Source organism: Dendrobium catenatum, unplaced genomic scaffold (assembly GCF_001605985.2).
Source record: "Dendrobium catenatum unplaced genomic scaffold, ASM160598v2 fragScaff_scaffold_283, whole genome shotgun sequence".
In the NCBI taxonomy this organism is placed as follows: Eukaryota; Viridiplantae; Streptophyta; class Magnoliopsida; order Asparagales; family Orchidaceae; genus Dendrobium; species Dendrobium catenatum.
The window spans coordinates 798,352-818,254 of record NW_021318745.1 but is presented as its reverse complement, the minus strand read 5'-3'; the positions used below and the strand labels follow the sequence as shown (position 1 = coordinate 818,254).

Below are 19,903 nucleotides of genomic sequence, written 5' to 3'. Positions count from 1 at the left end.
TATCGTCAAATAAATTTTCACCGAAAATATGCAAGAATTACAAATTTTCCGGCATATATTGCCGCTGGTAATATGAGTTTTTCCTGTAGTGCGCTGTGCGCCCCATCTTTCAGGTTAATTGATTCACGAATATAGAAAATTAGATTTTTTTTTCTTTACTTTTTTCTAAGCCTTTTTCTTTAACTTTCATATATAAAATAAGAAATTCTCTAGCAGAATGAACACAACTTCACAAACATAATCATCTTCAACATACGATATCATGAAATCGTTCCTCATCAGAAGACAACTCACTAAGTTTACTATATACTTGGATGTATCGTACTTGAGTGCTTGAAGTACCCTAAACTTAAGTTGCTCCAAGTTAATATTTTTTAGCACTTGTAAAGAATAATTTCAACCTCCAATATATGTTGGTGAAAATTTAGCATCAATATTTAGTTTTCCATCATACAGGTACAAAAGTAATGATAACCGTCCACTTATTTCTCCAAATACGCTGTCTTATGCAAATGCAACCTAGAGTTTTCTTTAGGAAATCCTATTTCCCAAAAACAATTGGTCTACGGAAGATTGAATAATAGACTACTTCAGAAACCTAATTTATGTTGGGAATACATGTCATGTCCAATTGGCAATCACAAATTAGTAGTTTGTATTTAAATCTCTCTTTTTAATTTTTTGATTTTTTTTTTTGTAGATGAATAAATAAAATTATATATATTAATATTTATTTAATTTATATAATTATTATATCATATTTTTAATGAAAAAACATATATATTAAATGATATGCTTATGCTAGGTTTTAGAAATGCCGTTGGGTTTATTTTTGGTCATTTGAATTGATGATATGAGCTAATTTTATATAAGATAAAAAAATGATTTGAAATCATTTTCAATTTTGAGAATTTAAATGACATCATCATGCATTAATTTTTTAAGTATAATAATAATAATATAATAACATTAATATGATACAATGAATTAGATTATTAAAATCAATTTTTTTTTATTCTTGTATTTTTATTGGAGATTAATTATTTGGTATATAATGTAAGAATAATTGCAAATTATTATGGGAAATAATTTTTTGTGTGAAGCTAATTTCTCTCTATTATAGATGTAAATTTTCTTAATTGAATGTCGAAGCACAGTCTAATATATGATATACATGCAAGAGTCCTAGCATGGGAGGGAAGACGTGATCAGTTTCTCGGACTAGGAACCGCCGTCGGATTGCTCGCAGCCGCCTGAGAAAATGTCGCCGAGGAGAGGAGGGATGAAAGAAGCCAGATCTCTCATATAAATTACAGTGAGAAATCAGGTAATCTCCTTCAACTCTTTTTTTTTTTTTGGGACATTTAGGCCATTTAAGGCAAACTCACACACACAACGCATACACAAAGACTCGAACCTTGGACCTCTTAGTTGGAAGCCTAAGCTCTCAACCAATAGGCCAAGGAGAGTTGTGTAACTCCTTCAACTCTCACTACTTCTATTTTAGCTTTCCGCCGCCGATCCCCCGACGAATCCGTCCATCTGAAAAAGAAAATGAGATTGGCGCTCCTTTCCCGGGATCCTTCCTTATTCGTTTAGATCTCGCCGAGCCAGCTTTGAACCGATCAGCACCGAGGAAGATACGCCTGTCGCTTTGAGTTAGCAACTTGTAGGCAACCAGTCGCCGCCGCGTAAATTGGAGGTTTTTGTTGGCGGCGGCGGAGGAGGATCGTCTGCATAGAGGCTCAGGTACTTCATTTTCTCTGACTCGACATTAAATTACTTCTCCTTGCGGTCTTCCGAAGTGAAATGCTCTGTTTTGCGTCATTGATCCCATAAATGCTTGCCGTCTCCTCCAATTTATACAGTTGTTGAAATCATTCATTCTACAGGCGACGAGAATAGAAAAGGAAGACGGGAGGACAATGTCATCGAGCACTATCCGGAAGGCCATCGGCGCGGTGAAAGACCATACTAGTATTGGTCTTGCCAAGGTGTCTAGCAACGTCGCGCCGGACCTCGAGGTGGCGATTTTGAAGGCAACGAGCCATGACGATGAGCCCGCCGACGAGAAGCACATCCGCGAAATTCTGAACCTTTCCTCCTACTCCCGAGGCTACGCCAGCGCATGCGTCTCCACTGTATCCCGCCGCCTCGGGAAAACTCGAGACTGGATCGTCGCCCTCAAAACCCTTATGCTTATCCACCGACTCCTCAACGAAGACGTCCCCTCCTTCCACCACGAGCTTCTCTACGCCACCCGCCGTGGCACGCGCCTCCTCAATATGTCCGATTTTCGGGACGAGGTCCACTCCAGCTCCTGGGATCATTCCGCCTTCGTCCGCACCTACGCTCTCTTCCTCGACCAGCGCCTAGAGTACATCGTCGGCGATAACAAGCAGGCCGGATACGGCGGCGACGGCGGCGGCGGATCCTTCCATTCTCCTCCCGAGCAGCAGAGGTCGCAGCCGTCTTACATCGGCGGCAACCATGGGAGGTACTCGAATTTGAACTTCGCCCCAACTCAGAGTGACGAGAGGAGATCGACTACTCCTCTCCGAGAGATGGCGCCGGAGAAAGTGTTGGGTCGAATGAACCAACTACAGAAGCTGTTTGATCAATTTCTGGCATGCCGCCCCATTGGCTTGGCAAAAAACAACAGGATGATTATTGTTGCCCTCTACCCAATTGTTAGAGAGAGTTTCAAGCTCTACGCCGACATCCATGAGACATTCGCCGCGCTCTTGGACCTTTTTTTTGACATGGAGTATGCTTTCTGTGTGAAGTCGTTCGATGCTTTCGCGAACGCAGCCAAGCAGATTGATGAGCTTAATGCATTCTATGGGTGGTGCAAGGACGCAGGGGTGGCGAGGTCCTCTGAGTATCCGGAGGTGCAGCGCATAACAGATAAATTTCTGAAGACGTTAGAGGAATTCATGCGGAGCATGGCAACGAGGCCAAACACCTCTCTGAGTTGCGTGGAGCCGGATCCTGCTGTACAGGAGGAAGAGCCGGCGTTGGATATGAATAACATAAAGGCCCTTCCTGCACCCTCAGAATATGAGGAGCAACCTGTGCCTCCGGTGCCTAAGTCTCAGATCCAGTCTCAGCCTCCAGGTGACTTGGTTGATCTCAGGGAGGAGGATGAGACTGCAGATGCTCAAGGAAATATGCTTGCATTAGCCCTTTTCTCTGGCGGAGCTTCTGGGCCTGGAAATCGGATACGGGAGGCATTTCCTTCCGTTGAAACTTCGGGGGAAGGTGAACTGACCTCATCCTGGCAGACACCAGCAGCTAAGGAGGGAAAAGCTGATTGGGAACTTGCTTTGGCTGAAACAGCCAGCAACCTTGCGAAGAATAATACTACAATAGGAGGTGGCTTTGATCATCTGCTGCTCAATGGCTTGTATGACCATGGGGCGGTGAGGCGCCATGAAAGTGAGCACACAAGCTTCGGGAGTGTGAGCAGCGTGGCCTTGCCAGGCCCTGAGAAGACGGCTTCAGCTGTCCTGTCCTTGCCGGCGCCCGACGGCACAGTTCAGAATATTGGAGGAGATCCCTTCGCTGCTTCCCTGAGCATTCCTCCTCCATCGTATGTGCAGATGTGTGACATTGAGAAGAAGCAGCAGCTGCTGATGCAGGAGCAGCAGTGGTGGCGCCAGTATACTCAGGGTGGAATACCGGACCAGGCGAGCCTGGCTAAGCTCAACAATGCTCACTACTACTACAACCCAGGCATCCAGTATGGCATGCCAAACCCTGCTGCATACTACTACCCTAATATGTAGGGCTTACTCTTTTTCGACTTTTTCATTATTTTTGCTCGTGTAGCTTGGGTTGCTCGAATCCATGGTGTTTATTCCTCATCACTTACTCCGTTCTCTCATGAGTTATTGAGCAAAGAACTTGAATCTCTTATTTTATTCTTATGATTTGTCGGGTCGAGCATCCAAATGGAAAGAACTCCTCCCAAAAGGAGTTTTTCTTTCATCTTTGAATTTTCAAATCACCCTAACTTTTTTTTTTAAAGTTAAAACCCACACAGGGGCCTACGCGTTGATTTAAAATAAAGTACAAGTCCTTAAAGAGATTTTCAGTCCTCTACTGCTCAACGAGCTACACTCAATCAAAAAGAAAAAACAAAAGGGCCGAAATTCCCTATCTATGCAAAATACAAAATAACCTAGTAACATACTAAGGCAGCATGAAAAATGCGCCCAAAAATGAGAAAGATCCACAAGATCATCAGTCAGCTCCATCTTTCTAGGCAAAAACTCCCTCAAGGTGGAAGCAACCTGCAAAAAAACAATACAGGAAAACCAACCAAAGAAAAACACCAGTAATCCTAAAGAGATACCAATCCAGCCTTAAGTTAACCATATCCAGGATTCTGAAATTGATCTTCCCCAGCAACTGAAACAGCTCCGCCTCAACGGACATCAACCTGTAGGAAAAGAAATCCTAAAACATGGAACAACCACAGCACCTCCAGCAATTAACCACCACAGGGCAAGAGACATCCAGCAACCACAAACACCAAACCAAATCCCAGTAAACCAACAGAAATCAACCAAAACAATAAAAAGATAAAATGCAGTTAAATTCCTGAAACAAAATGGCTAATCAAATAGAACGAATATAAAGTAAACCCAATTTATCCAGTCTCACTAAACCACATAACTGTTGAGGAATATTACTGCCAGAAAATTCTTCCACATCATCAAGAAGGCTACCCTTCTTGGCTAGAAAATCCGCACAGGCACTGCCTTCACGGAAAATATGAATCAAATTAAAGTTAAAACCAGCCATCAAGGTATTAATCTTTCTCATAATATAAAAGAAGTCCGGGTGACACATAATATTATTGTTAAGCAACTGGATTAAACTTAAGGCATCCACCTCAATAACAAAATTAGTAACACCGATTCTAACGCAAACTTCCAGCCAATAGGCTAGACCTTTCATTTCAGCATAAATAACTTTGCAGTGGTTTAAAGGAGAGGCATAAGCAATTATAACATCACCTTTAAAGTTCCGAATTATACCACCCATCCCAGCAGTATTGGAACCCACCGAGCCATCGGAATTTAACTTGACAAAAGGATATACAGGTTTCACCCATTTAACCACTATATCCAACGCTCTAAAAGCAGCAAAACTCATGGGAATACCGAAATACATAGCTAAAGACTTACATTTTGTGAAGTTCTTCGCAGAAATCATGTTGGCGGTATACAGCTGATGAACTTTGTATTTAATATTCGCAATAGTTATCAGGGCTTCCATATGGATACCCTCATGTTTAGCTTCGTTTCTAGCTTTCCTAAATACCAAATGATAAGAATAGGAAGTAGATTGTAAATATGGCCTTTGGTCGTAGTCACCCACGACTCAAGCATTTTTAAAATGCTCTCTTGCATAATGTTACTGTCTTTATTAACCAAGCATAAAAAATGATGCCAAACTTTCTTTGCAATCCAACCATTTCCAAAAACAATTGGCATTTGGAAGGAATACACAATCCTTTTTTAATAAGCAGTTCATCCATAGGTAAATTTTTTTTAATAATACGCCAAGCCAAAATGGAATAAGAAAGAGGAAAACTATTATGCCAGATAGCCGAAAATAAAATAGAATTGCTGTTCTTAATACGAAAACTGTCCCAAGCAATTTTAAGATTAAACCTCCCAATTGGAGAGGGTTTAAATAAAATACTATCCTTGCTCTCTAATTGTAAAGGAAGATCCAAGATAATGCTCAAAGGAATGTAATCACTAAGTTTGTAAACATTCCACTTGTCATTTTCAAAAAACTCGTAGACCTTCGTATTGGTCATTGTAGAAGTATTTAACAGAGAATCAATAGACCCACAACCAATCCAGTTATCTTGCCAAAAATAAATGTCACCTTTCCCAAGACCCCATTGAATCAAATTTTTCGCTTCCCATTTAATTTTACAAAGTCTTTTCCAAACCGCAGAGTCAGAAATTTTATAAGTGCTACAAATTTCGGGTTTATCTTTACAATATTTAGAATGCATGAAATTAGCCCAAAGACTAGTATTAGCCCGAAAAGAAAATCATAACTTGTACGAGAAAGCTTTGACCATATCCATGAAAATTTTGCACCCTAAAGCACCTTCTTTTAAAGAACCACACACTTTTTTCCAGGAAGACCAACAAATACAACTATTATTCATATTAGCCCCCCAAAAGAACTTGTTAATCAACCTTTCCATTCTTAAATAAGTCGAAACAGTGGGATTCAGAGTATGCAAGATATAAATAGGAATGGAATTAAGCACGCTTTTAATCAAAATAAGTCTACCACCAAAAGATAGAAAATTAGAACGCCAGTTGTAAATTTTCTTATGAAAAGCAGAAATAATGTCTTCAAAAATGTGATTACGTTTTCTACCTTTAAAAATAGGAGTGCCTAAATATTTGATTGGTAAAGGTAAGCAATTGAAACCACAAATTCGTTTAATATTATTGATCTTACCTTGATTAATACCTTTAGAAACCAAGAAGTTGCTTTTGTTCTTATTAATATCCAAACAACTCATGTTCTGAAAGTTGATTAAAAAAAGAGCCATACGTTTAACATTGTTAATGGCGCCATTAGAAAAAAATAATAAAATCATGAGCAAAGCAAAGATGGGAGACAGGTAATCCACCCTTGGTACAAAAATATAGAGACTTATGCCCTTTGTATAATTCCTCCATACCTCTAGACAGGTAATCCATAGCTATAATGAACAAAGCCGAAGATAAGGGGTCACCTTGTCTCAAACCTTGTGAAGAATTGAAAAAACCATGTTTACCACCATTTATAATAACAGAAAAAAACAATTTTCAATACTATTTTTGATCAATTGGATAAAGGTTTGACAAAAACCAAATAAGGATAAAATCTTATAAAGAAAATTCCAATTCAAATTGTCGTAAGCTTTAGAAATACCAAGTTTATAAATGATGTTACCACCTTTGCCCTTGTAATTGATATCATGAATCATTTCTTGCACAAGAAGAATATTATAAAAAATACTTCTACCTTTCATGAAACCCGTTTGATTGGCAGAAATAATTCTATGAAGAATGCCAACAAGTCTAGTGGCAAAAATTTTAGAAATCAGTTTATTAAAGAAAGAGCAAAGACTAATCGGACGAAAATCATTCCACATGTTAGCCCCCTCCTTTTTAGGAATTAAGACAATGTTCGTAGCAGAAAAAAACTTCGGGTAAGGGGCACCTTTAAAGAAATTGTTGACAGCATCTAACACATCAAGTTTGATAGTGTTCCAAGAATGCACAAAAAATTTAGTAGTGAAACCATCCGGGCCCGCTGTAGAATCACTATTCATGTCTTTAATGGTATTCCACACTTCCTCCTCAGAAGGATGCATAATCAACATGTTATTGTCATTATCACTAATGCACTTAGGAACAATGAAAGGATTAGTAATAGGGATGGTCTGAGTATCTTTATTGAAAATTTGCTTGAAAAAATCAACACCCGAAGCTATATTATATCCTCCTCTTTGTCAAAAACAACACCTCCCTCCCCCATGATTTTAAAAATATGACTTTTAACTCTTTTTTTGTTAGCCAACATGTGAAAGAATTTAGTATTTCTATCCCCCTCCACAATTAATTTAGTCGTAGCCTTTTGCTTCCAATAAGTTTCCTCTTGTTCTATCAAAATAGCCAAATTCTTCTTAGCCTCATTAAGGGCATAACTGTTATCACTACTCTGACTATCCATATACCTTTTCTCTAAATCCATCACTTCCTGCTCAGCATCTTTAATATTAGAAAAAATGTTCTTAAAGACATTTTTATTCCACCACCTTAAAACTTGCTTCAACCTATTCAGTTTAGCCCAAAGCCTATACATCCTAGAAATGTTATTGTTAGGAGCAGTAGAGCCGACCAATTATAATTGATAACATTGCTAAAATCTTTATGAGATAACCACATGTTCTGAAAACTAAAAGAAACAGGAACAATATTACGCTTAGCATTAATACATAAAAATAAAGGAGCATAGTCAGACGTAGCTCTACTTAAGTGTTCCACATGCATTAAAGGAAAGCTATTCAACCACTCGTTATTAAATAAAAGTCTATCAAGTCTTTGCCAAAGGTTGGTTCTATTCCAAGTGAAAGGATTCCCAAAATAACCAATGTCATTTAAATTACAATTATTTATCATAGAGTTAAAGTCTTCCATGGCATTAACATTAGGGGGACGAACACCTCTTCTCTCAATCATATTACTAATAATATTGAAATCTCCCCCAACCAACCAGGGCATATTCGAAGTTGTAGCAATGGTATTCAACTGATCCCATAAAACAAGCCGCCCAGTTCTAGTAGTAGCAGCATAAATGAAAGAGGCTTTGCAGTTAAAATTAAACATAGAAATATGAACATTAATAACTTGATGGAAGTCATCAATAACATCTAAAACAACCGCATCTTTCCAGAAAATCCAAATTTTGTTAGAACAGTTCGCAAAAAAAGCAGAAAATCCCAACTTTTTAGCAATAATAGAAATTTTCTCTCTATCAACCAAAGGTTCAAGTAAAACAAGGAGCTGAATATTATGAATTCTACACAGATTTTTAACTCTAGTAATAGAGTCTTTACCTCCAATACCTCTAACGTTCCAAATAATTGCGTTAACCATTAGAAGGTTTTGAAGAAGTTTTAGCTCTGGTGGAACGGGGTGTTGAAGGTAAAACATTCTTACCTTTTTTCCTTCCCACCTTCATGAAATCACCTTCTTCTTCATAGAAAGAAGATAAATCAACACCCATAGTAGCAACATTTTTTCCTTGTTCCCAACAGCCACATTATCCATAGCCATTTCAGTACTCGGGTTAGGAACATATTCCCCTTCCTCACAACCCTCTGTTTCAGATTTTTCATTCTCATTAGATAAGTCAACCACCTGCTTAGGCATGTTTTCAACATTATCTTTAGCTAAATTAAGCATAGAGTCTATCAAAATATATATATCAGGTTCCTTTACACTAACGTTAGAAATCACTTCATTATTCTCGTTAACATTATCTAAAACAGAGAATTTATTATTCAGATTCATAACTATAACAGGGTCATCAGTATCGGATAAAACTTGAATGATTTGATCTAAAGTCAAGGGACTGTTTTCATCCACAGTTAACCTCTCATCATGATTCGCATTAGGAACATTTCCTTCCTTATTTTGTATAGTATTTTTTTTTCAGATTTGGATGTAACTTAAAACATTCGGAAATAGAGTGACCATGGATCTTACAGTGATGGCAAAAGTCTGGAATTTTTTCGAACTCGACTTTTTGAATATAACCAAAAGCCTTCGAACCTACCCAGATTTCATTGGGATGTTTTTTTGAAATGTCCACCTCCACAAGAATTCTCGCAACAGACGGCCGAGTCCTTGCTACCGTAGCCTGATCGATTTGCAAAGGCCGACCAAAGATCAAACCTAAAGCATGCAAAACTTTAGGATTAAAAAATGCAATCTTAAGTCAGGGAAAGAGATCCAAATCGGTACAATAGGAGATTCCTCTTTGACATCAAGAAAAGGGGTCCATTTGAGCACACGCATTTGACAATTGTTAATGAAATAAGCTCTCCTAGCAAACACCCTGCTATAATCTAAGTCGTTTGATAGCTGAATAGCGACATGGTGCGAATCCATTAAACCGATAGAAAAAAACCAGTTAATTTCAGATTGCCGAAAAAGTTTCGAACGGAATCAAGATTAGGTCTACGCAAACCGAACTTTCCCACCAGCATAAATTGAAAAGGAGAAGCAAGTTTGAGCACATCTTCATCGGAGAGAAGCACAGTCGGGACACCGTTAAAACTCGAGTGAGTCAAGTTAGGAATTTTATCACCTGTCATCTTATCCGCAGATAGAACATCTTTAAAGGATCGAGTGGGAGGAACAGCAGCAGCCTCCCCATCTAAAGCAAAAAACCCTCTGTTAACGCAATGAGTCTGGCTCGAGGCTTTCCCCCAAGGGTTGGAAGGCGGAATCCCAGCCATCCCTAAAGCCTAACAGGGCAAAGGACTGAAAGCACCACAAAACACTAAGACCAGAGAAATCCAGGCAAAAAAAGTCTGGATCTCTCACGAAGACGCTCGAAAACGGAGAGGAACCCTAAATCGCACGGGCGGCGCGAGAGAGATATTTTTTTTGAGGAGAGCGAATGCTTTGGCAAATCACCCTAACTTAGATACCCAATTGAAAGGAATTCTCCCATAAGGGATATTTCTCTTCTCTTTAAGTTTTAAATTGGATGGTTAATAACTCATCATACAATTCAACTTTCACAACACTTTTGAATTAAAATATATGTAGAAAAAAAAAAGACTCTAGATGACTTATATGGTTATCTTAACCAATTATAATAAAAAATCATCTCAAGCAGTTATATAATTTAATTTTCTCACATTTGAGCACAAACACGCTTAGTTATACTCTTTTAATTTAAAAGTGGATATAACATTTTTAGCACCTGTAAAAAATTAATTAGTTAAGTTTTAATTTACCCCCTTCATTTATAGTCATGCATGAGCATTGTTACCTGTAGAAAATTCTGTGAGCATCTAAATTATTTAAAATAGAGGGATAATCTAACATCCATCACATCAATTCATAGGGAGCATAATGAAATTAATACATTAATAAACATCACATCAATTAATTATAGCAATCAACATGAAGTGAAAATCATGAAAAATCTAGCACACAAATAACATAAAAGGAAAACATCAATCTAGCATAAAATTAGGAATGATTGTCCTAACAAATTATCTAAAATGTTTGCAGTAGACTGTGTGGTTTGGATATGTTCTACATTTGGTAGCTGTTAAAGTTGTCTAGTATTTTGATATTAATTGTTGGTCAAAGGGGATTTTTAATTTAAATTTAAGTGTTAATGTTTTAATGTTGATTATAAGATGTGATTTAAATATTAAGTGATTATTACCTTTGTTTATTTCAGGGTCGTGAAGCTTATTTTACCTTTATTGGAGTTAAGTTAATAGCCTCGTAGGCCCGGGTTACTTAGTAGTAACCAATATTATTTAATTAATTTAATTTATTGAAATTAAAGGGTTGATAATTTTTAAGTTGATTGGTTGGTTGATGATTTGAATCATTAAATTAGTTAATTTTATTTGTCATCAACCGATTCGTGGCGTTGTCACAGTTGGTTCCTTGAACCAAGCCTCTTTATGACACACAGCGTACGACAGCCCATCCTAAAAACCAAGTTGATGTAGTTAAATTAAAGATTTAAATTTGGTTAATTAATTAATAATCAATTTATTTTAAAATTTTACACTCCATTGAATCAATTCGTAGTGTCGTCATAGTGTACTCGAGGAATCACACCTCCTTAGTACATGTATTTGGGGTTTGGTTATCTGATTTTAATGATTAAGATTGATGTTTACTAGAATTTGATAATTTAATAAAATTTTAAAATTTTTATGAATTATTTAAACCATTAAATTAATGGGTCTAAATTTGAGTTTTTAATCAAGTTAAGTTCTGGAGTTTTAGTATTCTTCATAAATATTAGACCCTAAGATGAGTAGGTGAGTAAATAGACACTAAGTTTGCTAGATTTAGATTTTTTAATATTAAATCATGATTTTTTAAAAGTTCTGATGTATTTTTAAACTAAAGGTTACCAAATAGTTCAGTTTTTTTTTTTTTTTTTTTTTTAAGTTGAATTATGGAAGTTTGATATTTGTAATAAATATTAGTCCCTTAAAGAAATCCAATGCCTTTGAGTTTGCTCAATTTAATTTTTTTTAGAATTAGTTATGCAATTTAAAAATTATGTTATTTAATTGAATTAATTAATTATTTAATTAAGGAGGCCACTACAGAAAATTACCAATTACCGACAGCTTTTTCTAGCAGTTGTCATAAATTTTCTAGATGTTTTTAAAACCACTAGCGGTTTATTAACTGATAGTATAAACCGTGTAAAAAATAAATTGCGGCGCTCAATTTCCGGCGGTTAATTTTTTTGGCGGCTTTCTGGTGGCTAAAAAAAAACTTAAAACAGTCGACTTAGCCGACGGTAAAGGAAATGCAAAAACCAATAAAACTTGTGGCCTACTTAGGGGTTATTTACTGTCGGCATTTCCATCAGATTATTATTGGATACCGCTGGATAAACCGCCTGTTAATACTGGCGGTCAGACAGCTGGTTTAACTGGCGGTAATTTCGGTGGTTATTTGTCAACGAGAATTACAGTCGGTAATCGCTGATTTTCCTATAGTGGGTTTTCATAATTTTGCTCCAAACTCATTCCAAACTTCTTGAAATTTATTTTGTATTTGTAATAATTTGTAATTTATTAATTTAACTAATTATTAATTTTTCTTAAAAAATTAAATTATATCTAAATTAGAGGTCGAGTGATGGTGCTTTTAATTTTTCTAGGTAGTGAGTTGAATTTTGTACAGTTTGATATATTATTCATATTTTTTGTATTTTATTTAAATTAATTATGATTTTTAAAATTTTAGGCTTTATTTAGGGGCTGATTTTTAACTTAATTAATTTCTTAACTTAATGGGCTATAAATTCACTGAAATTTGAACCTAAAGTATATATTGTCACTAGGTTTAATGTTCCAAAGTTTGATCCATATTGGATGCATATTTAATTTTCTATAATTTTATTTAGATTCTTAGACGTTGCCTTTAATTTTTGTCTTTTAGTGATACTAAGTCATATGGGCTTGGAATCAATGTTCTCTAACCCTTAACTTACACATAATTAATCACACAATGCCAATCAATACCAATCATGAGACCTAAATCTAGGTGCATTAGACTATATGGTTTTCTCCCCCCAAAAAAATTCATGTAAAAACTCTTTTATCTCATGTACATTATTAATCTATTTATTTGTGTGTTGGATCATCATGTAAAACTAGGATACAAAATTTTCTCACTTGACAACAATAAAATTTTTTCGAGCAATAGTTATTAATGGTTGTAATATATACTTCCAATCATAATAAATACAAATAGTTAAAGAATGTGACTACATTGGCTTCATCCTTCTAAATAAATGAGATGCATATGAGAATCTAAATTTTTTAATTAAAAAATAATTTGTGCTTGAAAATTCACAGCAAAAGAAAAAAAAAATAATGGGGCCTATTTAATTGACATAATCAACTATGTACTTGAAGTTATAGAAATTCACCCTTCCTTAAATTGGAGGAAACATTATTACAAAATTAGGAGAACTTGCTTGGTCTCTTATAGTTCTAATAGAGATTTTAAAAGTGGTGAAAAGATGATGATGCAATTGGTTGATATATTCGGCAATGGTGGTCAGATGGTAATAGTTAGACGATGGTCATCGTGTGATAATAGTTTAGTAGTGGAAGTAGGATGATGGTGAATGGGTTATGATATCAACCAAATAGTGCTAATCAAATAGCGAAGGTAAAGCAATAGGGGTCAAATGATGAAAATCAAAAGATAATAATTTACCAATGATATCCAGACAACAATGGCGGGAGATAGTGATCATTGACATCAAACTTTGAGTAGAGCTCAAGAGTTTTTTAGATCTTTGAGAGCTCTCTAAACCCAAGTCATAGTCCCCCTTCATGTCAAGAATTTGTTCTATTTATAATATATTGAAAATATTAGTTTAATAGCTTTGGCCAAAATTTAATAAAAATCAATCAAACAGCCTTATAATGAATTATTTAATCATAGAACTTTTGATTAAATGATCCTGGGCTTGTTGAATTCCTCTTATCAATTTGCTTTATTTGACTATAAGTATGCAAGAGTTGAAGATCATTTATTCTTCAATTAATTTCATACAATTTTTATATATGTTTCAAGTGCTTAGTTTATGCTCATTTGGACCCAAATCAAATCACCTTTCATGTAATTTAGTTTGTATTATTGACATATTCAGACTGACTATACATTTATTATAAATAAGTATTTTTATTTTTAAGTTATGTTTCATAAGTTAGTAATGGGAAGTGACAACTAAGGCTAGCAGTAATGGTGACTGATAGCCGCTAGCGATGGCGGTGTCCCAAATGATTTCCTTTTAAAAAAAGAAAACACCTAAAAATACTATAAGTTGTTTATACTATTTTCAAAAAAACAACATGTTTTGTATTTAAAAAAAAAAAGAAATAATTTTTTTTTAAAATAAATAATAAAATAAAAAGTGATCTCAAACACCTCCAAAACTATATGCGAGTGAGAATTCAATTTACACACAATTTTTAGGGCTCCAATTATTATGGTGGTGTTTTGTCCCCTAAACTTGTCCCTATTTCCTTAAATGAAATTAGGATGTTGGCATTGTACAATATAATTAATGTCATTTTATGAATAGAAAACAAAGCTAAAAATGTGAGGCAATAAAGTTGCCATTTTCTCGGTAGGTTCACCTTAGAAATAAATGAAAGATGGGGCAATTACAACTTAGAATAGGTTGATGATCAAGTGATGGTAAGTCTTTGTAATACATGAGCTTATTTTCTTAAGGCTAGGGGTACATTTGAGAAAGTTTTCATAATTTTGTTTTATAGGAAGTTGTATTGATTTGGTATTGTTATAATTTTCTTTATTATTTTATTTATTTTTTGAAGTACTTTCTTATTACTTAGGCTTTATTTCAGACAACTTTTCTACTATTTTCTAAAGTAACATTTTAGTGCAAAATTTTTTTGAACTAGAAAGCTGCTTTAAAAAACAATAAGAAATTTATCCCAAACCAAACCAAAGGTTCGTTTGAGACGGCTTTCTTAGTACTTTGTAAAGAAGTATTCTAGTAAAAAGTTTTAATTTTTGTACTAAAAAACTGCTTCAGGAAGTAGTAAGAAAGCCATTCCAAATGAAGCTTAAATCTATTATTGTGTGATTTACAAAAAAAAAAAAAAAAAGTCTATGAAATCTATAATAGTTTTTAAAATATCTATTTTTCTTATAGCTATTCAAAAACTAATTTTTCAAGTTGTCCTAATTAACCATTAGTGATAAGAACTTGGACTAATATAACACTCAAGATAAGATAGCCAAATGATTTTTACATGCACATGCCCTCCAAAGAAGAAAAATTTGGTGCCTAACTAGCTTAAAAGGGGTCACAAGCAAGCAATATAATTAATGCTCATGTATAAGGTTCAATCACACTTACAATCCTTGGTTTTATGTTTTTCTTGGATATTGCATTACATAAACAAACAATATATTTTTTGGATTCAGTTCTATGCTAAACAAATTTGTACCATGTAAATAGGTCAAAGCATGGGTTTTGGAGAAGAAATAGGAAAGGATATCCTAGCATAATTTTAGTTAGGATGAACTAAATGTCCTTAAATTTGTGCTGAGTTTGGTGCAATTCATGTTATCATAATTTAATGATTAATTTTCGCACAAATCAAAGGGCATTTGAGTTTATCCTAATGGAAATTAGGTTAGCAATGGACGAGTACAGTTCAAATATGGTAAGTCTCCAGCTTATGTTTTCTTCTTCCTTAATTTCCATTATTATGGAGAAGAAGGTTGCTAATGTGATAGGGATCTTCTTGCATAGGAAATTCTACAACAAGAGACAATGAACGAGGTTCAATGTGATAAAACTAATAAATCTTATCTTGAGTCATATGAATTACTCATAAGAAGTCATATCTACAAAGTTAAGTAAAGTTAAGAAAATGTGGTTACTTTGTCTCCCAATCTAAATATGCTCCCTATGGTTACTTACACATGAGGTCGACACCTCCAAAAAAAAAAAAAATCAATAAATAGAACATGTATTTGTCTTAATTTATTTAGATTAATATCAAGGAAAAGATTATGATTCAAGAACTATTGACATGATAGTACAATCTATGCTTAAAGGTGGATCAATCTATAAAGTGGAGGGTGAATCACTATGCCTACGAGGGATGATCACCTTTTCAATTGCAATCTACTTAATTGGTTCAAAGTAAAAATGGGTGAAAAGTTTATACAAATGCATGTGTTTTGAAAATATTAGTTTTTGGTTTGAAGTAAGAGACTCACATAGTAAAATTTTAATGTATTTATAATTCACCTCTTGCTCATTTTTGGTGTATTTAGAAATCATTAGATTTGACCAATTTCCAAATATACTATAATTATTTTTTGGTTGCCATAAAAAAATATTAGTGGTTCCACTACCCCTCTACTATCATAACCCATTATTATTGCCTTCATCACCTTCCATTCACTATCCACTGCCACCACTGATCATTACTCATAATCACTGGTGGCTACTGCTCAATACCATCCATCATCGTCGCTAGTCACAATATGATGCAACAAATGGCATAGCCTCATTCACCACAACACCACCAACTTTAATCATTATCGCATATCACCATCCCTCATTATTGCTAGCTATTATTTTCCACATATTACATGTTGTCGGGCATCGCTTCTAAAGCCATCCCTTCTTCCCACAAAATCTGCCTTTGCTGACTCGTTCTTTGTCTGTGAGTTGCGATCAACACCTGCTTTAGCCTTTTGATCCCTTCAGCCGAGAGAGAGAGAGAGAGAAAGAGAGAGAGATCCTACTTAACTCGTAAGCTCCAGCAGAACTCGCCATCTTCAATCTTTGACCTCCATTGTACCCGATCTCTCCTTCCAAAACATAAAAACTGCTCTAGCATTCTTCGGCTCCTTCGTGTTGGTCAATTTTTCTCCTTTGACGACTTTCCTTCTGCTTGTTGGATCGAAAGTTACAACATTTCGATCGGAAGTATCAACGGGAGTTCGGTTATTGAGAAGGTAGCTTTCTCCCTTCAGCGTACTTCTTTGGCCAGATCCCGTAAATCGACTGAATTGAAGGTTAAAAAAATATATTTATATTTAATTATTATAATTAATTCAAAAAAAGGAAAATTAATTTATAATTATCTTGTATATTAAACATAATTAATTATGATTTGAATATAATTAATTATGATTAATTTATAATTAATTATAAATTAAATATCCATTGCCTCGATATATGTATCAACCCCATCGATGTTCCCTCGCTAAGGTATAACCTCCTAAACTTAAAAAACCCATTCTTGGCACTTGCAGCATGGTGAGTAACTACCCATGCATGCTTTTCTTAGCACAATGGGAGGGAGCTGTCAAGGAAAGGCGGTAAATCATCTAAAAAGTTCTATTTTCGACATTTGCAGCGTGTGAGGGACCCCCCATGCATGCTTTTCTTAGTATGGTGGGAGGGAACTTGTTGCGGCGCTTATGGAGAGGAAGGCAAGCCTTGTGCGTGCTTTGCTTAGCATAGCGGGGAAAAATATATAAGTATCCGTAAGCGGGAAAAACATCTTTTTTTCAAACAGGTGATTTTAAAGACCCATGTACGCCTTTATTAGCTTGGTGGAGGATGAAGACTACTGTCGTTGTGTCCCACGACATCAATCTTGCACATCTTTCCTGACGTGGTAAGCAGGCTAAGACTCTTGTAGTTTCCCCTAAAAGGGGGGGATATCGGGAGGCTGCCAAAATTCCATCTAAGAATTTACAAGGACTTGAACAAAAAAAGGAACTTATTTGAACGCAAGGGACTTGTACTTAGACTTATGGATAGAATGCAAATGACTAATAATAAGGATTTGAAAATTAAGTAAAATAAAATTGAAATGAGAACTTAACTTGAGCTCAATTTGAACATTAATTGAACCTGCAAACATTAGATTCAAACTTAAATGAACATGATCTCTAAAGAACTTGAATTGGAATGAAACATATAGAACCAAACCTTTGGCCGATGAATGAAAAATCTAGATTTAAGCGAATCCTAATCATTCAAGTGGACATAAATGAGCACAAAGCTCGTGCTGACTAAGGGACTCCAAATGCAACCATACAAGGAAGGGGCATAAGCTGAATAAAGCTTTATCCCATGAAGAATAAGGCCCTAACAATAACTATAGGTGATGCATAGTCTAACTAAAAACAATGAACAGATACTACAAATCATTTAAGGGTGATAATGGTTAATTATGACATTTGTACCAAATCATGTAAACAAGTGTGCAAGAACTCATGGTAGGAGAAGAACTCAACATACGAACTATTCATAAGAAATGATGCAAAGCCTTCAAATGAATGTCAATAAACAAAATTATTGTGCAAACCACAAAATACTCTCAGAAATGACATAAGGCTTACAATCATCGACACAATTCATCTGCAATCAATAAGATCAAAGAGAATGGATGATATAACTGCAGGCGAGCACACAACAACTTTCTTGCCAGCAGAGATCAAACTGAAGATATATCAAATTGTTTATAATCAACATAAAGTTCCCAATGAAACCATGAATATCTTCAAGCCATTAAGAATGAAAATATCAGTAAAACAATGACAATGAAATGCATATAAGTGGATAAAATAGCATGTAAACTCAAACAATAATACATCCTCAAGTGACTATAGGAGACTAGTGTGTGTTTGTAAACAACAAGATAATGTATACAATGAATGAAAATGCCAGCAAGTGATGATAGTAGATTCTCCACATTCATAATAATATATTTACAAGTGTTGATTGAGAGCAGGCAGTGAATGATGTAATGCTCCTACAGTCGTCAACCATCTAGGAGAAAGATAAGTATATAGATCCTGTGCAAACAAAAGGTGATTGATTGGTAATGAATGCAAATGCCTACGGCCAGCTAAAGAAGGCTCATAATATACCCAACATGCAAGCTACAAGAAAAATTGCAAAAAGGGTTATACTTAATACAAAAAAAAAAAAGGAGCAAATGCATATATATATATATATATATATATATATATATATATATAAGACATCTACACACTTGCAAGCCATAGTAGTAGAGGGCGATGAATGCTATAACATGTCTACGATCAATCACCATTTAATATTGAGCAAATAGATTGATCCATGGCAAGAAAACTCCCAATGATATGAAAAAAATGTAAGTCTCTATGGATCCTTACAGAAGATCTGCAATACATGCAAGTCCTCTACGAATACAAATGTGCACACCATATGCCAGATGTGGATCGATGCAGAAAGGCTTTAGTGAATGCAGTATCCTGTAGTCAATATCAATTTGTGAATGAATATACTTATAACCATAAGCAAGATATAAAGGATATATATAATTAATGCATGCGATGCATCAAAATATTGCAGCACCCTTACAATTAGCAACCATACAATGGTAGTAAAATGTGTAGATCCATTGCAAGTAGGGGAGGGCAATACACATCAAATGCAAGTACCCATAAGCTACCGTAGATGATCCATTGTACGCCTGATGTGGTGTTCACAAGAAAAATACTGAAGGACTACATGAAATACAAGCTCACATGGTCCGCTATGGGAGACCCATATACATGCTATATGTTATATGAAAGCAAACAATAGATAAGATGCATAACAAATGCAAATGATTACAGGCCCTTGTAAGAGACCCATCATACATGCTAGAAATCATCCAAAAGAAAATGTAAGAGAAATGTAGCAAATGCAAGCACCTACGTATAAAAGAAGGAGATTTGTTAGTGTACTATAATCTACTTGAGCAAAATAATGAGTAGTACACGACAGTCTACATATATGAAATGGGCAAACATTTGTAGTGGTATGCCATGCCACCGAATATGCAACATTCTTATAAGTGGATAGAAGGTATGTACGAGCATCCAAATAGAAGACTACATTCAAATGGTGGTCACTCTTACAACTGATCATGATCAAAATATTACAAAAACATCCCCTACATGTGCACTATAATTTATATGTACATAGGTAAACAAAAGCATCAAGTATAACCACAAAAATCGTAAGGGCCCTGGCG

General features: G+C 35.2%; 1 protein-coding gene across 1 annotated transcript; it reads left to right on the top strand.

Annotated features, from left to right (window-relative positions):
* The first annotated feature begins 1,481 nt into the window (after positions 1-1,481).
* Positions 1,482-3,913, top strand: LOC110112423 (putative clathrin assembly protein At2g25430). The gene is made up of 2 exons (XM_020844640.2): positions 1,482-1,749; positions 1,893-3,913. The coding sequence occupies exon 2, from the start codon at positions 1,926-1,928 to the stop codon at positions 3,786-3,788; it is 1,863 nt and encodes a 620-aa protein (XP_020700299.1). The 5' UTR covers positions 1,482-1,749; positions 1,893-1,925; the 3' UTR covers positions 3,789-3,913.
* Positions 3,914-19,903: the final 15,990 nt, after the last annotated feature.

Bases quoted from the DNA above. Each gene is read 5' to 3' on its own strand.
- LOC110112423 (XM_020844640.2), top strand. From the start codon at position 1,926: ATGTCATCGAGCACTATCCGGAAGGCCATCGGCGCGGTGAAAGACCAT.